Raw genomic sequence first — 12,621 nt, forward strand, 5'->3', positions numbered from 1 at the left:
GGCAGGATTGATCCAGTGTGTGATATTGCCAGATGTAGATTATAACATGAAAGATTTTAGATGACTTGGATGCAGTTGGGAACTAGAATACAGTACCCTTCCATGAGACAGCTCAGACCCTAATCAACAAGGTACTTAAGCAAGTGCTTAAATTTAAGTACCTGAGCAGACTAACTGAAACCAGAGGGGACTACTCACATGAAGTCCCTTGGTGAATCCCTTGAAAGGGAGCACTATTTTCAAATTAATTCAAGGCACAAAAACTGTCCTTCCTTTGATTTAGTTTCTGCACACTACCTGCAGTTGGTGTTTCTCTCAGACTTAAAGCTGCTCTGTAACAGAATGCATGTATTATGGACCAGATTCTGCCACACTAATTCAGTTACACTTTGAGTTTCTTTAAGGTGTGAGCATGAGGAAGAATGGCATTTTCCAATATTTTTTATTCTTTTAAATCAAATTTAAAGGATCAAACCTTATTGTTTGCTAAAATATGCATTTCGCTATTCATTAGAGAGCTAGAGAGTTGTGCTTAGTCAAGAAAACTAAGTCAACAACTGAAGAATATGTTATTAGTTTGACAGCAACAAAAAAATCACAGCATAAAATATTTATTAAACAAAGGGTTTTTTCTTCACTTGTAAGAAACACTTTATGTCAAGTGCCCTGTAACAGATTTAAAAACTTTACCAAATGTTAACATTGATTTTACATTATTATACACAAGATATAAAACACCACATCTCACAAACTTCCTTTTATTACAGCTCAGGGTTTGTTTTTTTCCCAACAGTTGTAAATTAATTTCTACATACTTAAATTTAACTTAAAAGTTTTAAACAAGTAAACAATTTACAAAGTGATTCACCTGAATTTCATAAATCAGAGCAGGTGTCCTTAACAGGGCATGTGCAATGAATGCAGTGCATTCTGGGAGAGAGAGAAATAGAGAGCTAACTTATTCACAGTTGAAAAAGCTAACATCAGGCTCTGGGAAACTGTCTTCCAGAAAAGAAACAATGGACATGATCCTGTGAGATGCTGAGCACCTTTAATTCCTCCTGAAGCCAACAAAAGTTGAGGGCATTTAGGCCTAGATCTAAAAGTATTTAGGCGTTGCTCTGTACAGCACTGAAAGGCCTAGTTCCTCAAAGTTATTTAGATGCCTACTTCCCATAGGAGTTGGGTGCTTAGGTGCTTTTGAAAATCCCACTAGGTGCCTAATAGTCTTAAGACTTAAAATGCTGAGCAGAGCAATGTCTAAATACCTTTAAAAATTTGGGCTTCAATGCTTTGTAGGAGGTACCCAGCACTTCTCAAGATCAGCCCCAGTCTTTTCTAGTCAAAAGAAATAAAGTGGCTCAAAGGATGCCTCTTTCTTAAAAGTTATATATGCTGTACTATTGTTATGGTATCAGCCAACAGTAGCAGACCTGATGTAAAATACCTACTCCTTTTCTTATTTCAGTGGTAAAGAACATCTCTTCCTTTTGCTTTTTTGTGTTGCATGTTTACAAATAAACCATTAGATCTGACATACAGTCCATGTAACAAAATTGTTAGTATCAGATTCATTGCAACATAAGGAATCAGTATCAGACAATAAGAAAATATTTTATTAGTTCTAGTCTGGTTAAAGCAATTTAATGTTTTCAGTATGCCCTCAATACTATACTGTCATTCCAAACATAAAGAACAAATTGATTGAAATGCAGATTAATTTAAAAACGATGAAAGCAGCCTTAAAGACATTGTGGGTTTTGTTTTAAAGAAGTATGAAATGCATGTTACAATTAACACAAACAGATTATTCCTTGTACAGTAAAAGCTTTTTCATCCAGCATGTTGGTGGTGTGGGGGGTGCCGGTAAGTGAAAAATTCTGGTTAACTAAGAGGGAGAGTTTGGGTGCAGGGCTGAAGGTTGGAGCACGGGAGGGGGAGTGGGCCCTGGGAGGGAGTTTGGGTGTGGGAAGGGGCTCGGGGCAGGAGGTTGGGACACAGGAGGGTGCAGGGTGCCAGATCCAGGGGGCGCTCACCTCGGGCAGCTCCCCACCAGCAGCAACCTGTCCCTGCTGCTCCTAGGTGGAGGCGCAGCTAGGTGGCTCTGTACGCTGCCCCTGCCCTGTCCCAAGCACTGGCACTGCAGCTCCCATTGGCCAGGAACCGCAGCCAATGGGAGCTGGAGGGAGCAGGGGGGGCTCTGCGGGCGGAGGCAGCACGCAAAGTTGTCTAGCCACGCCTCCCCCTAAGAGCAGCAGGGACAGGTTGCCACTTTCGGGGAGCCATACGGAGCCAGGTAGGGAACCTGCCAGCGCCATGCCAACCAGACTATAAACTGGACTTTCTATGAAGATTAGAAATGCTGGTTTATAGAGCTTTCCGGTTGGTACAGGGCCGGATAACACAGCTTTTACTGTATATTGGTTGCTTCTTTAAATTCAGGAGATTAGCTATTTTATCACAAATGGAATCAAAGGTTTTAGTGCAAAGTCACCCTCTGCAACATGCCATCTGCTTGAAGGCTTAAAGATTTCTACATTGTGCAGAAATATTTCATTTATAAAGCAATTATACAAAATGAAAAGCTATTAGGACTTGAGTGTTTTGGTTGTTCTTTTGTTCATTTTCAATGCAAATAACAAAAAAATAGTTCTTCCAGAAACTGACTCCTAGTCTAGCTGTGCAAATCATTCCAAATTCAATTTGGATTGGCAATATTTTAGCATCAGAACGGGTCAGCAGCCCCTGGAGTTCAGAAAGGTTTGGGTTAGAATGAATCCCATTTTCCCATGGTTGAATTGCATTACAAACCCATGGGTAAGATCTTGGTTTGACATGTTTGTGCACATTCACACAGGTTTATGTTTCACAGGAAGTGGGATTAGTAGCCCTATTTGAAGATACTACATGACCTTTCTCTGCAAGCACAGTTCAAACTTGAAATGCACAGGACAACGGCAGTATCAAAGATTTTGATCAAAGCAAGAACTTCATATCTGTTTTTTATTACAGTTCACTGAGATAAACAAAGACTGTGCAAACCCCTATTGGTTCCTGAACATGAATCAAACTCAAATCGAGAATGATTCCAAGTGCACTGGAAGTTAGAGCTGAATGTTTTACACACTTCTAATTCCTACATAAATATAAGGGACAAAGAAAATAATCTTGTGAAAAACTAAGAATAACACCTCATTCCACCTTGAACCTAAGGTGAGTAAGAAATCATAGGACTTGGTAGCAGGTTTCTAACTTACAATAATTGCACGGTTTAGTCTTCCAGTGACAATGTGATTGTCTGTAAAGCAATATGAAATGTTGTAAAGGAGTTGGGAGAGAGGAGGAGAAGAGAGGTTTCTTAAATACTGTGATCTTGTACAGTGTAACAAAACTCTTTTTATGAAGTAGCCAAATGCTTTGACCGTGCCATACCTGAAGGGCACTTAATGGCTCAGGAATTTATCTCTCACACACAGTTATCTGAAATGCATATGCATCTTCAGCATAATCCATTGCCACTGTTAATCATGGACTGGAATGGAAGCATATCTGGAAATGGTAATTCAAAGATATCGTTACACAGTTTTGGGCAACTGAATCCAATGTAAAGAAATGGGTTATAAACACTGTCTGACATGCATGAGTCTTTCAAAATTATTTACAAATGAGGTTCTACAAGCTTCATTCCAAAAGTATTTCTCCTCCGCTTAGGTGCTAAAATATGTGATTTTTTTTTTTAGTTACACAGTCACTGCTGGGTACATCTTCTGTTCACTATTGGCATGGGGATAGGGAGACTGAATCTGCCTGTATCCACTTTGCAGACCATCCAGGAAAGGTGGCACCGGGGTCATAGGCATAGAGTCATGTTGAACAGCATAACCTACATACTGTGGGTGCAGGTACTGCCCTTGATGTGGCACAATCTGGGTAGCCTGCTGGCAGTTCAGTACTGAGAAATTAGTAGGCATGTTGACATAGACATTATTCATGGTCCCTTCTGGCAAACAGCAGTTGGTCTGTGACCTAGTAGGGGGGGCTCTGGCACCTGAATTGGCACTGGAACTGGAGCTGGCAGCAGTACTTGATTGACGAGAAGAGGAACCACGGGAGGTACTGGCACTTGGAATCATGGGAATAGTCTCCATCAGCCGATTACCTCCAGGTGCTCGGCTTTGCTGTGGCTCTTGCTTGGGTCGCAGGCATCTGCAGCAACAAGCTGCTACTAGAGACCCCAAGATGATAAAGGCAACAAAAACAGATCCAACTATAAGGAATGGCACATAAATGGGCACTACAAAGAGAAACAAAGCCACTGTTATTAGGAGTTGCTACGAAGGCCAAACCTAAAAAACAAAGTTATACAAAGAGAAATGCTTATTTCTTTCAGTCACTCAGCATTAATATACTCAAGTCCTCCAGGGAGAAATGATTCTGGAAACTAAACATTCCACTTGCTACTTTTAATAAAAGGACTAAAGAAAATATAGATGCTGCAAAAACTAATGGTTGGGATTTTCAAAGTGCTTAAATTGGAGCTCTGCCCACAGAGAAAGGATGGCCCAGCGGTTAGGGTGGTAGGCTGGGACTTCCAAGACCTGGTTTAAGTCCTTGTTCTACCACTGCCTCCTTGTGCGATCTTTGGAAATAAACTAGGAAATTCATCAGTCTCTCTGTGTTCCACTTAGCTACTCCCCTTCCTCACAGGTTGTCTTAAAGACTATGAGATGCTCAAAATGCTACAAAAAGGGGGATCACATCTCTCTTACAGCCAACATGGCTGGGACTCATCCTTTTCATTTAAGACTGTCAGCCCCAAGACTTAAGTATTACTAACCCTTGAGATGGCATTACCTGACCACATCAACTGGAACGATTACTAATGAGATGTTCAGGACACAAGGTCAAGAGGACAAGACAATCACAAAGACTAGTGACAGCTATCAGATCGTGGTGCGCAGCAAATAAATCTAATATGTGATTTTTAGAAAAAATGACTTGTTTTTAACAGAGTCTTATCTTCATTGAAACTGGAATGGCTAACATTAGAGTCACTTACATAGGCATAATTATTAAACTAAAGACTGTTTAACCTATCATTTTTTGTAATTTTAACACCTTTTAACAAACAGTTTCTAGTATAATTGTTTATTTCTGCACTGGCCAAATCCTGTAGCTCTTTAGCAGGTGCCTGCACTTGCTACAGTCTGCAACACACAAGTTTTCCAAGTCTGTCCTAATTATAACACCACTTCAGGCTAGTTCTAGTGTGTTCAGTATTAGTGTATGGCCAGCAAATGTACTAGAGAGCCACTGAGACTTTTCCCAAACAGCAGTAAAAAGACTCTAGTTTATCCTTGACATTTAGTCATAAATACAGTCTTAAAAGGTGGTATCTAGGCTTGAAGAATTTATACAATTAGACTATTGTGATTGGTTAGAAGTCATTTTGAAATCCTGTGTAATAGAAGTTACTTTTCCTGAAACAGTTGTTCCCTTTCAAAGTTTTTTTTCCCTTTCTTTTTAATTGGAAGTGCAAACAAAGCTGAAGGAATGATTAAATATACTGCTGCTATATTGATCTGACACAACTTGTCCAAGACATTCTGGAGACAAGTGGTGTTGTCATTTAAATAAATGCAGAACTTAAAAAACAATCAAAGGTTTTGTCATTCGTAAAGTATCCAAACTCCTTGACAGTAACTTAGCTTTTTCCATGTTTCTGATTTTAATAGTTGCAAATGATGGACTAATTGACAAGTTTCTTATTTGGAATCCAAAGATTTGACATTTGCATTTCTGTCCTACTTTTATCATTACCCAGATAACAAACTGAGGATATGTGTGTGTATGTCCTTCTGTTGTTGTTATAAAAAAAAAAAAGTGTTTGATTTACATTTAAGGCAGAAACATATTCTCTTATTTTGTCTCATTTTTCAACTGATCCGACTGCCAGAAGTATTAGTAATAAAAAATATGTACTGTAAAACTAAGGGGAATTACCCATAACTACATGTGGATTCACCATGACCAGCCAAATCTTGGTTCCTCTGAAGTCAATGGCAAAACTCCCTACAGGTCTATTAACAACATCCCAGGTAGCAGTTAAAGGCTCAGCTGTCATAGGCAGGGCTGAAAATGAGGGGTTGCAGCTCCCCTCGTTAAAAGATGTGTCAGAGATGTAGGAATGTTTGCCAGTCAGCCCCTGCTCCCAAGAAGTCTCTGCACTCAGGGCTTGTACCCAGGTCACTAGCCAATAGGCTGACGCCATTAACCCTGCATGGCCGAGGCAGGCACTAGGTGCCCTAGATCGGCATTTCTTAGCCCTTTCGCAGCGGCTGATCTCAGACCTATGTTCGGGTATCTGTGAAGGTAGAGCCTGGGCTCACCATGACACCTGGCAGCCAGACTGGCTGGGGGCACTCTGGATTACAGCCTCCTTTGGCCCGGGGGCTCGGAGTGACTAAGCTTGGCTGTCCCATAAGCATCCTCCCACGAGGGGCTGAACTGCCTGCTCGCCTGGCTGCCCCGCGCGGGCTGGACACGCTGCAGAGCCGCCAGGGCTCGTGGAGGGGGCTGCGCTGGGCCAGGACGGGGTAAGGAGGGCGGTGGGAGGAAGCCGCGTACCTGCTGCGCCATCCTGGCCGTCTTTGTCCGGCCGGCCTTGCTCGTCTGCCCCCTGCTGCCGGTCGTTGTCGCACACGCCCTGGTCCAGCCTGGCCTCGGCGCTGGAGCAGCAGTAGCGCAGGGCGCAGCTGCCGCAGCAGATGGTGGCGTCCCCGCCGTCAAAGCGCTCGGGGCACTGGAACCCGTCCCGCCAGGCGCCCTGCGCGTCCAGCCAGCCGTGGCAGTACTCGCCGCTGGCCCCGGCCCCCGCCGGCAGCAGCCAGCCCAGCGCCGCCAGCAGCAGCCAGCAGCGCCCGCTCCACATGGCACCGCTCACCGGCGGCGTCCGGGGCAGCAGCGCGCCCGGCAGAAAAAGGGGGGGGGGGGGTCCTCAGCACGCACGGGGCTCCTCTGCTCACCTGTGCAAGGGGGGGGGGAGACAGCACCCAGCTGTCCCGGGTGTGTGGGTGTGGGGGAGCTGGTTGTGGACACAGCACCTCGCTATGTCGGGGGGGGGGGGTTAAGGACAGGGACACAGCACCCCGCTATGCCGGGGGGGGCGGCGGGTTGCGGACACAGCACCCCGCTATGTCGGGGGGGTTAAGGACAGGGACACAGCACCCCGCTATGCAGGGGGGGGCGGGTTGCGGACACAGCACCTCGCTATGTCGGGGGGGGGTTAAGGACAGGGACACAGCACCCCGCTATGCCGGGGGGGGCGGCGGGTTGCGGACACAGCACCCCGCTATGTCGGGGGGGGGCGGGTTGCGGACACCGCACCCCGCTATGTCGGGGGGGTTAAGGACAGGGACAGCACCCCGCTATGCCGGGGGGGGGCGGGTTGCGGACACAGCACCCCGCTATGTCAGGGGGGGGTTAAGGACAGGGACAGCACCCCGCTATGTCGGGGGGGGGCGGGTTGCGGACACAGCACCCCGCTATGTCGGGGGGGGGCGGGTTGCGGACACAGCACCTCGCTATATCGGGGGGGTTAAGGACAGGGACAGCATCCCGCTATGCCGGGGGGGGGGTTGCGGACACAGCACCCCGCTGTGGAGGTGGCGGGGTCTCCTACTAACACGGCTCTTCGTGGAGGGGGGTGAAGCATCTGATCGCAGGGGAGCCAGAAGTGGGGAGACCACGGGGCTCTTCTGCCAGCCCCGCCAGGAAGGGGGAGTCGGAGGCTCTTCCCGAAGTGCCCGGCGCTCCGTGCTCCGGCGTTGGTCAGCTCAAAGGAAACCCACGGGCAGCCCTAGGAGGCTGTCTCCGCGGCTGGCGCCTGCCCCTCTCCAGCCACCCAGCGCGCAGCCGGGGCAGCGGGTCTGGCGAAGCGCTTCACAGAGCCAGGACTTCCCTCCCCATCGCTACCAGCTCGGCGGGGGAGCAATGGGAGCTGGCCGCGGCTCGCCCGGGGCAGCCACCCCCAGCCCGGGGCGCCGTGCCCGGCCGGCAGATCCACACGCCGGCGGGGGCAGCGATGCGGCAGGAAACTCCAGGAGCATCAGAGGCGGGACTGTCCCAGCGCCGGCAGAGCTCGACCTCCCGTCCGGGTCGCAGGGCCGAGCCCGCGGGGGCGCGGGAGGCTGCCCCGGGCTCCCCTGGCAGCCGAGCCGAGCTCCGCAGGGGCAGCCACTCGGCACCGGCAGCTGCTGTTACTCCGCTCCGTCGGCCCGGACATCCCGCTCAAACTTTCCTTTCATGATTCGAAGCCGCATCCGAAGTGGGCACCGCCGGGCTGGAGGTGCCGGGGCTCAGTCCCTCTGCGCTGCTCAGCGGGGAAAGCCCCTGTCCCGACCCCTCCTTCACCTCGGCGCGCCCGCCGAAGCCGCCAGCCTGGCACCGCCAAGTTACATCCCTCCGCTGCGGGGCGACACCCCCCGGGGCAGCGCGGCGCCCTCCTGGCTGCAGGCTGGGGGAGAGGGGCTGGTAGGGGGCGCGGAGCTGCCTCCCGGCGTGTGTCTCCTGCGGCGCCCTCCGCCCGGATCCTTGCTGTGCCGCTGGCTACTCGGCCTCGCTCCTCAGGCTGCGCGGCAGAAGCACGGGCGGCAGCCGCTGGCGCCCGGGCTGTGTCGCTCTCTGCCGGCGAGACAAGCAGCCACTAGGGCTCGGGCGTCTCGCACTTGCTTTCTCAGTGTTATTATAGGCACCCAACACCCTCTAGGCGCGCATGCGTCTTATCCCAGCCAGCCCCCTCGCCTTAGTCTCCCGCAAGGGGACAGGAGTGGGGCAGGGGAGCAGCGTTTGATTGTCGTAGTTCAACTCCACTAGCCAGACATGCTCAGTCTGATGGGGGAAAGCGAGCGGCTGGGGGAACCGAGCTGAATTTGCAAGGCAGAGTCTACTAAATCAAAGAGCAGCTCAAGTGTCAGGCCACCCAATAGCAAGCGAAAATAAGGTTAAAAAATGAGGCAGCAAAGTCCATGAGAGGATACATAGCTGCCTCCCAACCTAGCTGAAAAAGAAGTTAGCAGCTTCTGGCTTAAGAAGACACTAGCTCGTTCAGTTAAAAGAGAATCGCCTACTAAAGCAAATGGCATTTATGTTAAGCCACCAAAAAAAGTTACAGTGAATTTCAAAGTCTGACAAGAGGGAAACTGACAGTACGAAACTCAAAGAGTGAGTTACTTACCCAACCTTTGTGTTTACCTACTGCAGAGCGATTCTCAAGTGCCCTGTCCTCTCATACTTACCTGCCATAGGCAGGAGTCAAAGAAAACCAGCATTTTTAAAGTATTTTTAACCTTTTTTAGTTTTATTTCCTTAATTGTTATTTTTATTACAAATTCGGTATAATCTGAATGAGCACTAATGCCCTAACATTTCAACCTGCATGTTATTTCCACAATTACCAGTAATATCTTCACCAGGCCACTGCTAAGTGTGTGAGGAGAATGATCCCTTTTGAAAATACTTTGCAAACTTTAGAGACTAACAAATTTATTAGAGCATAAGCTTTCGTGGACTACAGCCCACTTCTTCGGATGCATATATCATGTATATGCATCCGAAGAAGTGGGCTGTAGTCCACGAAAGCTTATGCTCTAATAAATTTGTTAGTCTCTAAGGTGCCACAAGTACTCCTGTTCTTCTTTTTGCGGATACAGACTAACACGGCTGCTACTCTGAAACTTTGCAAACTTTACATCTTAAAAGAAGCCACCTCTGTGGTGCAACAGGGTAACTGTTGACAAGTATACAACACTGCATAAAATACAACCATTAACAGGTTGAAACTGCAGTGGAATTTAAGTAGGCAGAATGAACTTTACATTGGAATTTGGCTAGAATACTGGGATTGACACTACTAGTCTTGCAAAAAGTGACATGGAATTTCTAATGAACAAAAGTAGTCAGGGTGCCAGTTTTATGTTTTCTTTGAAAGATGCACACCAGTACAATACCCTATAATGCTATGCAGGGACATTGTTCCAGTGCTGATTCAGGAGACGTGCCATGTATCAAGCCACTTATACTATTTTCTAAGCATCTGTTTGTTTTAGTCTTTTTTCCTTCAAGTCTTCCATCCAAAACCACCTATCCTGTACACAAACTGAGCAGATGACAACTTGAGATGCAGTATACCTAGACAAGCTTTAAAGCATGTGTAATTTGCAGTTGAGAGGCTCTATCAGTTCATAAAGAGTTACAACATTTATATTTAATTTAATTAAAAGACTGATTTTTCTCCATCATACAAAACAGCACCTGACATTGGTAATTTCCCTCATATTCAGTTGTTTCTACACTTCATAATTTAACACTCAGTTGTAAAGACACTTGTTCCTCTGGTGAGACTGTAAAACAAGTTTCTAGTGGAAGGAATTTTTTATGGCAAAGAATCTATATCTTTATCTGGGTATGACTATATTATGATGTTTTTTTCCTTTTTCTTTATATTACCACAGCTCCCCTACCCTCCACCCCAAGTACACTTGTCAAAGTCTTCTGTATGTTATTTGTCCTTTTGGTTTTTAAATGAATACATGACAAACAGTAATAAATGTATTAGAGCATAAGCTTTCGTGGACTACAGCCCAGTAGTCCATGAAAGCTTATGCTCTAATAAATTTGTTAGTCTCTAAGGTGCCACAAGTACTCCTGTTCTTTTTGCGGATACAGACTAACACGGCTGCTACTCTGAAACAGTAATAAGTAATCCCTGAAAAAAAGGAATTGTGATGAAGACTATTGTAGTTAGGCCCCAGTGCTGCTGGATGCTCAGCATGTGGTAAAACGTCCATTCCTGTACATCAGCTTCTGTGACTGGCGTTTTAGTGGAGAGAGCTCAAATAACATTTTTAACAAAATGAAATGGATGCAAATAATATAATCACATATTTATTTTATCTTTCAGCTGTGAAATCAAAGAAAGTTGTTAGTGGCTCTGTGTGAGTGACTGACAAATCCATTATAGGTTTAAACAAGAGCCAGCCGCAGTCAGGAGATCAGCCACTGGGATCACATAGTGGGTAATATATCAGGAAACACAATGTTCCATTAAGTTAATTCTTTCATTTTTTAGAAAATTGGCATGGATATTACCAGTGTGCATTTTGATTATGAGATGATGTTAAAGTAAAAAAATGTGTCCTTTACTAGAAGGAAAGAAAGCAACTGAGATAATTTCCATTCTTTCAGAGTTCTACCTGACTGCAATAAAGTTGATTGCAAAATTCTATAAATCTCTGAGATTTTTCAATTCTCTGCTTTTCTTAGTACTTTTGAAGTTGTTAGTTATCATCTTTCTTTAACTACCAAGGAAATACTATACTAGCTTCATACACTCCATTTTCAACCCCTTTATCCTTCAGTTCTCCACTCACTTTCAGCAGTTCTCACACATGCGCCCAGATGGGTGTTAGTCCTAGTGTTCTAGTCAAATTCCAACTCAGGTAATTACATCCCATCTACCCACATTACCATGTTTCAGTTGTCTACGGTGTTCTTCCTTACTTGCTGCCTTACAGTTTAATAGTATTGTTGTCTTCTGCAAAATAGCAATGTTCCCCTCCAGAAGTTGCTGCACTGCAGTGGTGGGTGAAGAAATTATCCCTAACCCTAACCTCCCTCATGAGGGTATTATGAATCATAGTAAACATTTGCAAAGGGCTGCTGTTTATTTGGTAGAATTGCAGTGCCTATAGGACAGATTCTATGGCCAGCGATAGTAACTAAGCTGCATTAAAATTGTACAGTTGAAAGAGAAGAAATTTGTGTGGATTTCAATTATGAGGGTTGTTAGTTCTAGACTGATCAGTACATCCCTGTTGCTCTTAATAAATTCTTTAGCATTTGCAATCTCTAGTGAGAGACACTGCTTTCTCTTTATACAAGCAGTCCACATCAGTCAGGGTGAGCATTACCCAAGCCAACTGTGTGTGAAAAACTATAGTGGAGCTAATGCAAGATAACTAGCCTTGAGGCACGGCAAGGGAAGGTGAACTGTCTAGAGAGGGACTTAAACTGAGGGTTCATATCAGTAACTGGTGGCAATGTCATCCTGACAGCGGGGAGTGAGAAAATAGCATCTGTCATGCCCCTGAATTCATTTAACTTCTCTCTGCATGTCCATTGTCTTTAATCCCACTTGAATTTATAGTCTCTTCTTAATAAGAATAGCAATGCCTTCACTCTCACATTTTTAGTGAGTAAAATATTTCTCCAGCTCATTCTCCAACTAGTTTGTCATGTTGATTGTCAGTACGCTGCATCTCTTTAAACAGCAGTAATGTAATTTTGTTGCACAAGATTCTACTTGTTATCAGGTAATTAAGTCCCTGTACATTCATGGTGAAAACCTTTAGTCATATCAAAATAGTACATATCTTCCAGCTTCAAATCACCTGCAGCGGCGATCTAGTGACCCAAACACATGATTAAGTACTAGGAGCTTCTGAGTTCTAATCTTGGCTGATATACTGGTTCTGTCCTTTGGCAAATCACTTCCAGTTTGATCTCATTGGGTGCTCACCACCTTGCAAGTCCAAGTCTATATTAGCTTCTGTCTGTAAACAT

General features: G+C 45.7%; 1 protein-coding gene across 1 annotated transcript; it reads right to left on the reverse strand.

The window, feature by feature from the left end:
- Positions 1-595: 595 nt before the first annotated feature.
- SHISA2 (shisa family member 2) lies at positions 596-7,272 on the reverse strand. Its single transcript, XM_054015412.1, has 2 exons — positions 6,628-7,272; positions 596-4,294 (listed from the first exon to the last, which is right to left on the reverse strand). Exons 1-2 carry the CDS (start codon positions 6,929-6,931, stop codon positions 3,741-3,743), a joined length of 858 nt encoding a protein of 285 aa, XP_053871387.1. The 5' UTR covers positions 6,932-7,272; the 3' UTR covers positions 596-3,740.
- Positions 7,273-12,621: the final 5,349 nt, after the last annotated feature.

The sequence above is a fragment of the Malaclemys terrapin genome, chromosome 1, assembly GCF_027887155.1.
Source record: "Malaclemys terrapin pileata isolate rMalTer1 chromosome 1, rMalTer1.hap1, whole genome shotgun sequence".
Taxonomy (NCBI): domain Eukaryota; kingdom Metazoa; phylum Chordata; order Testudines; family Emydidae; genus Malaclemys; species Malaclemys terrapin.

Bases quoted from the DNA above. Each gene is read 5' to 3' on its own strand.
- SHISA2 (XM_054015412.1), bottom strand. From the start codon at position 6,931: ATGTGGAGCGGGCGCTGCTGGCTGCTGCTGGCGGCGCTGGGCTGGCTG. The intron at 4,295-6,627 runs GTACGCGGCTTC...TTCTCTTTGTAG, and splicing joins CGGCCAGGATGGCGCAGCAG to TGCCCATTTATGTGCCATTC.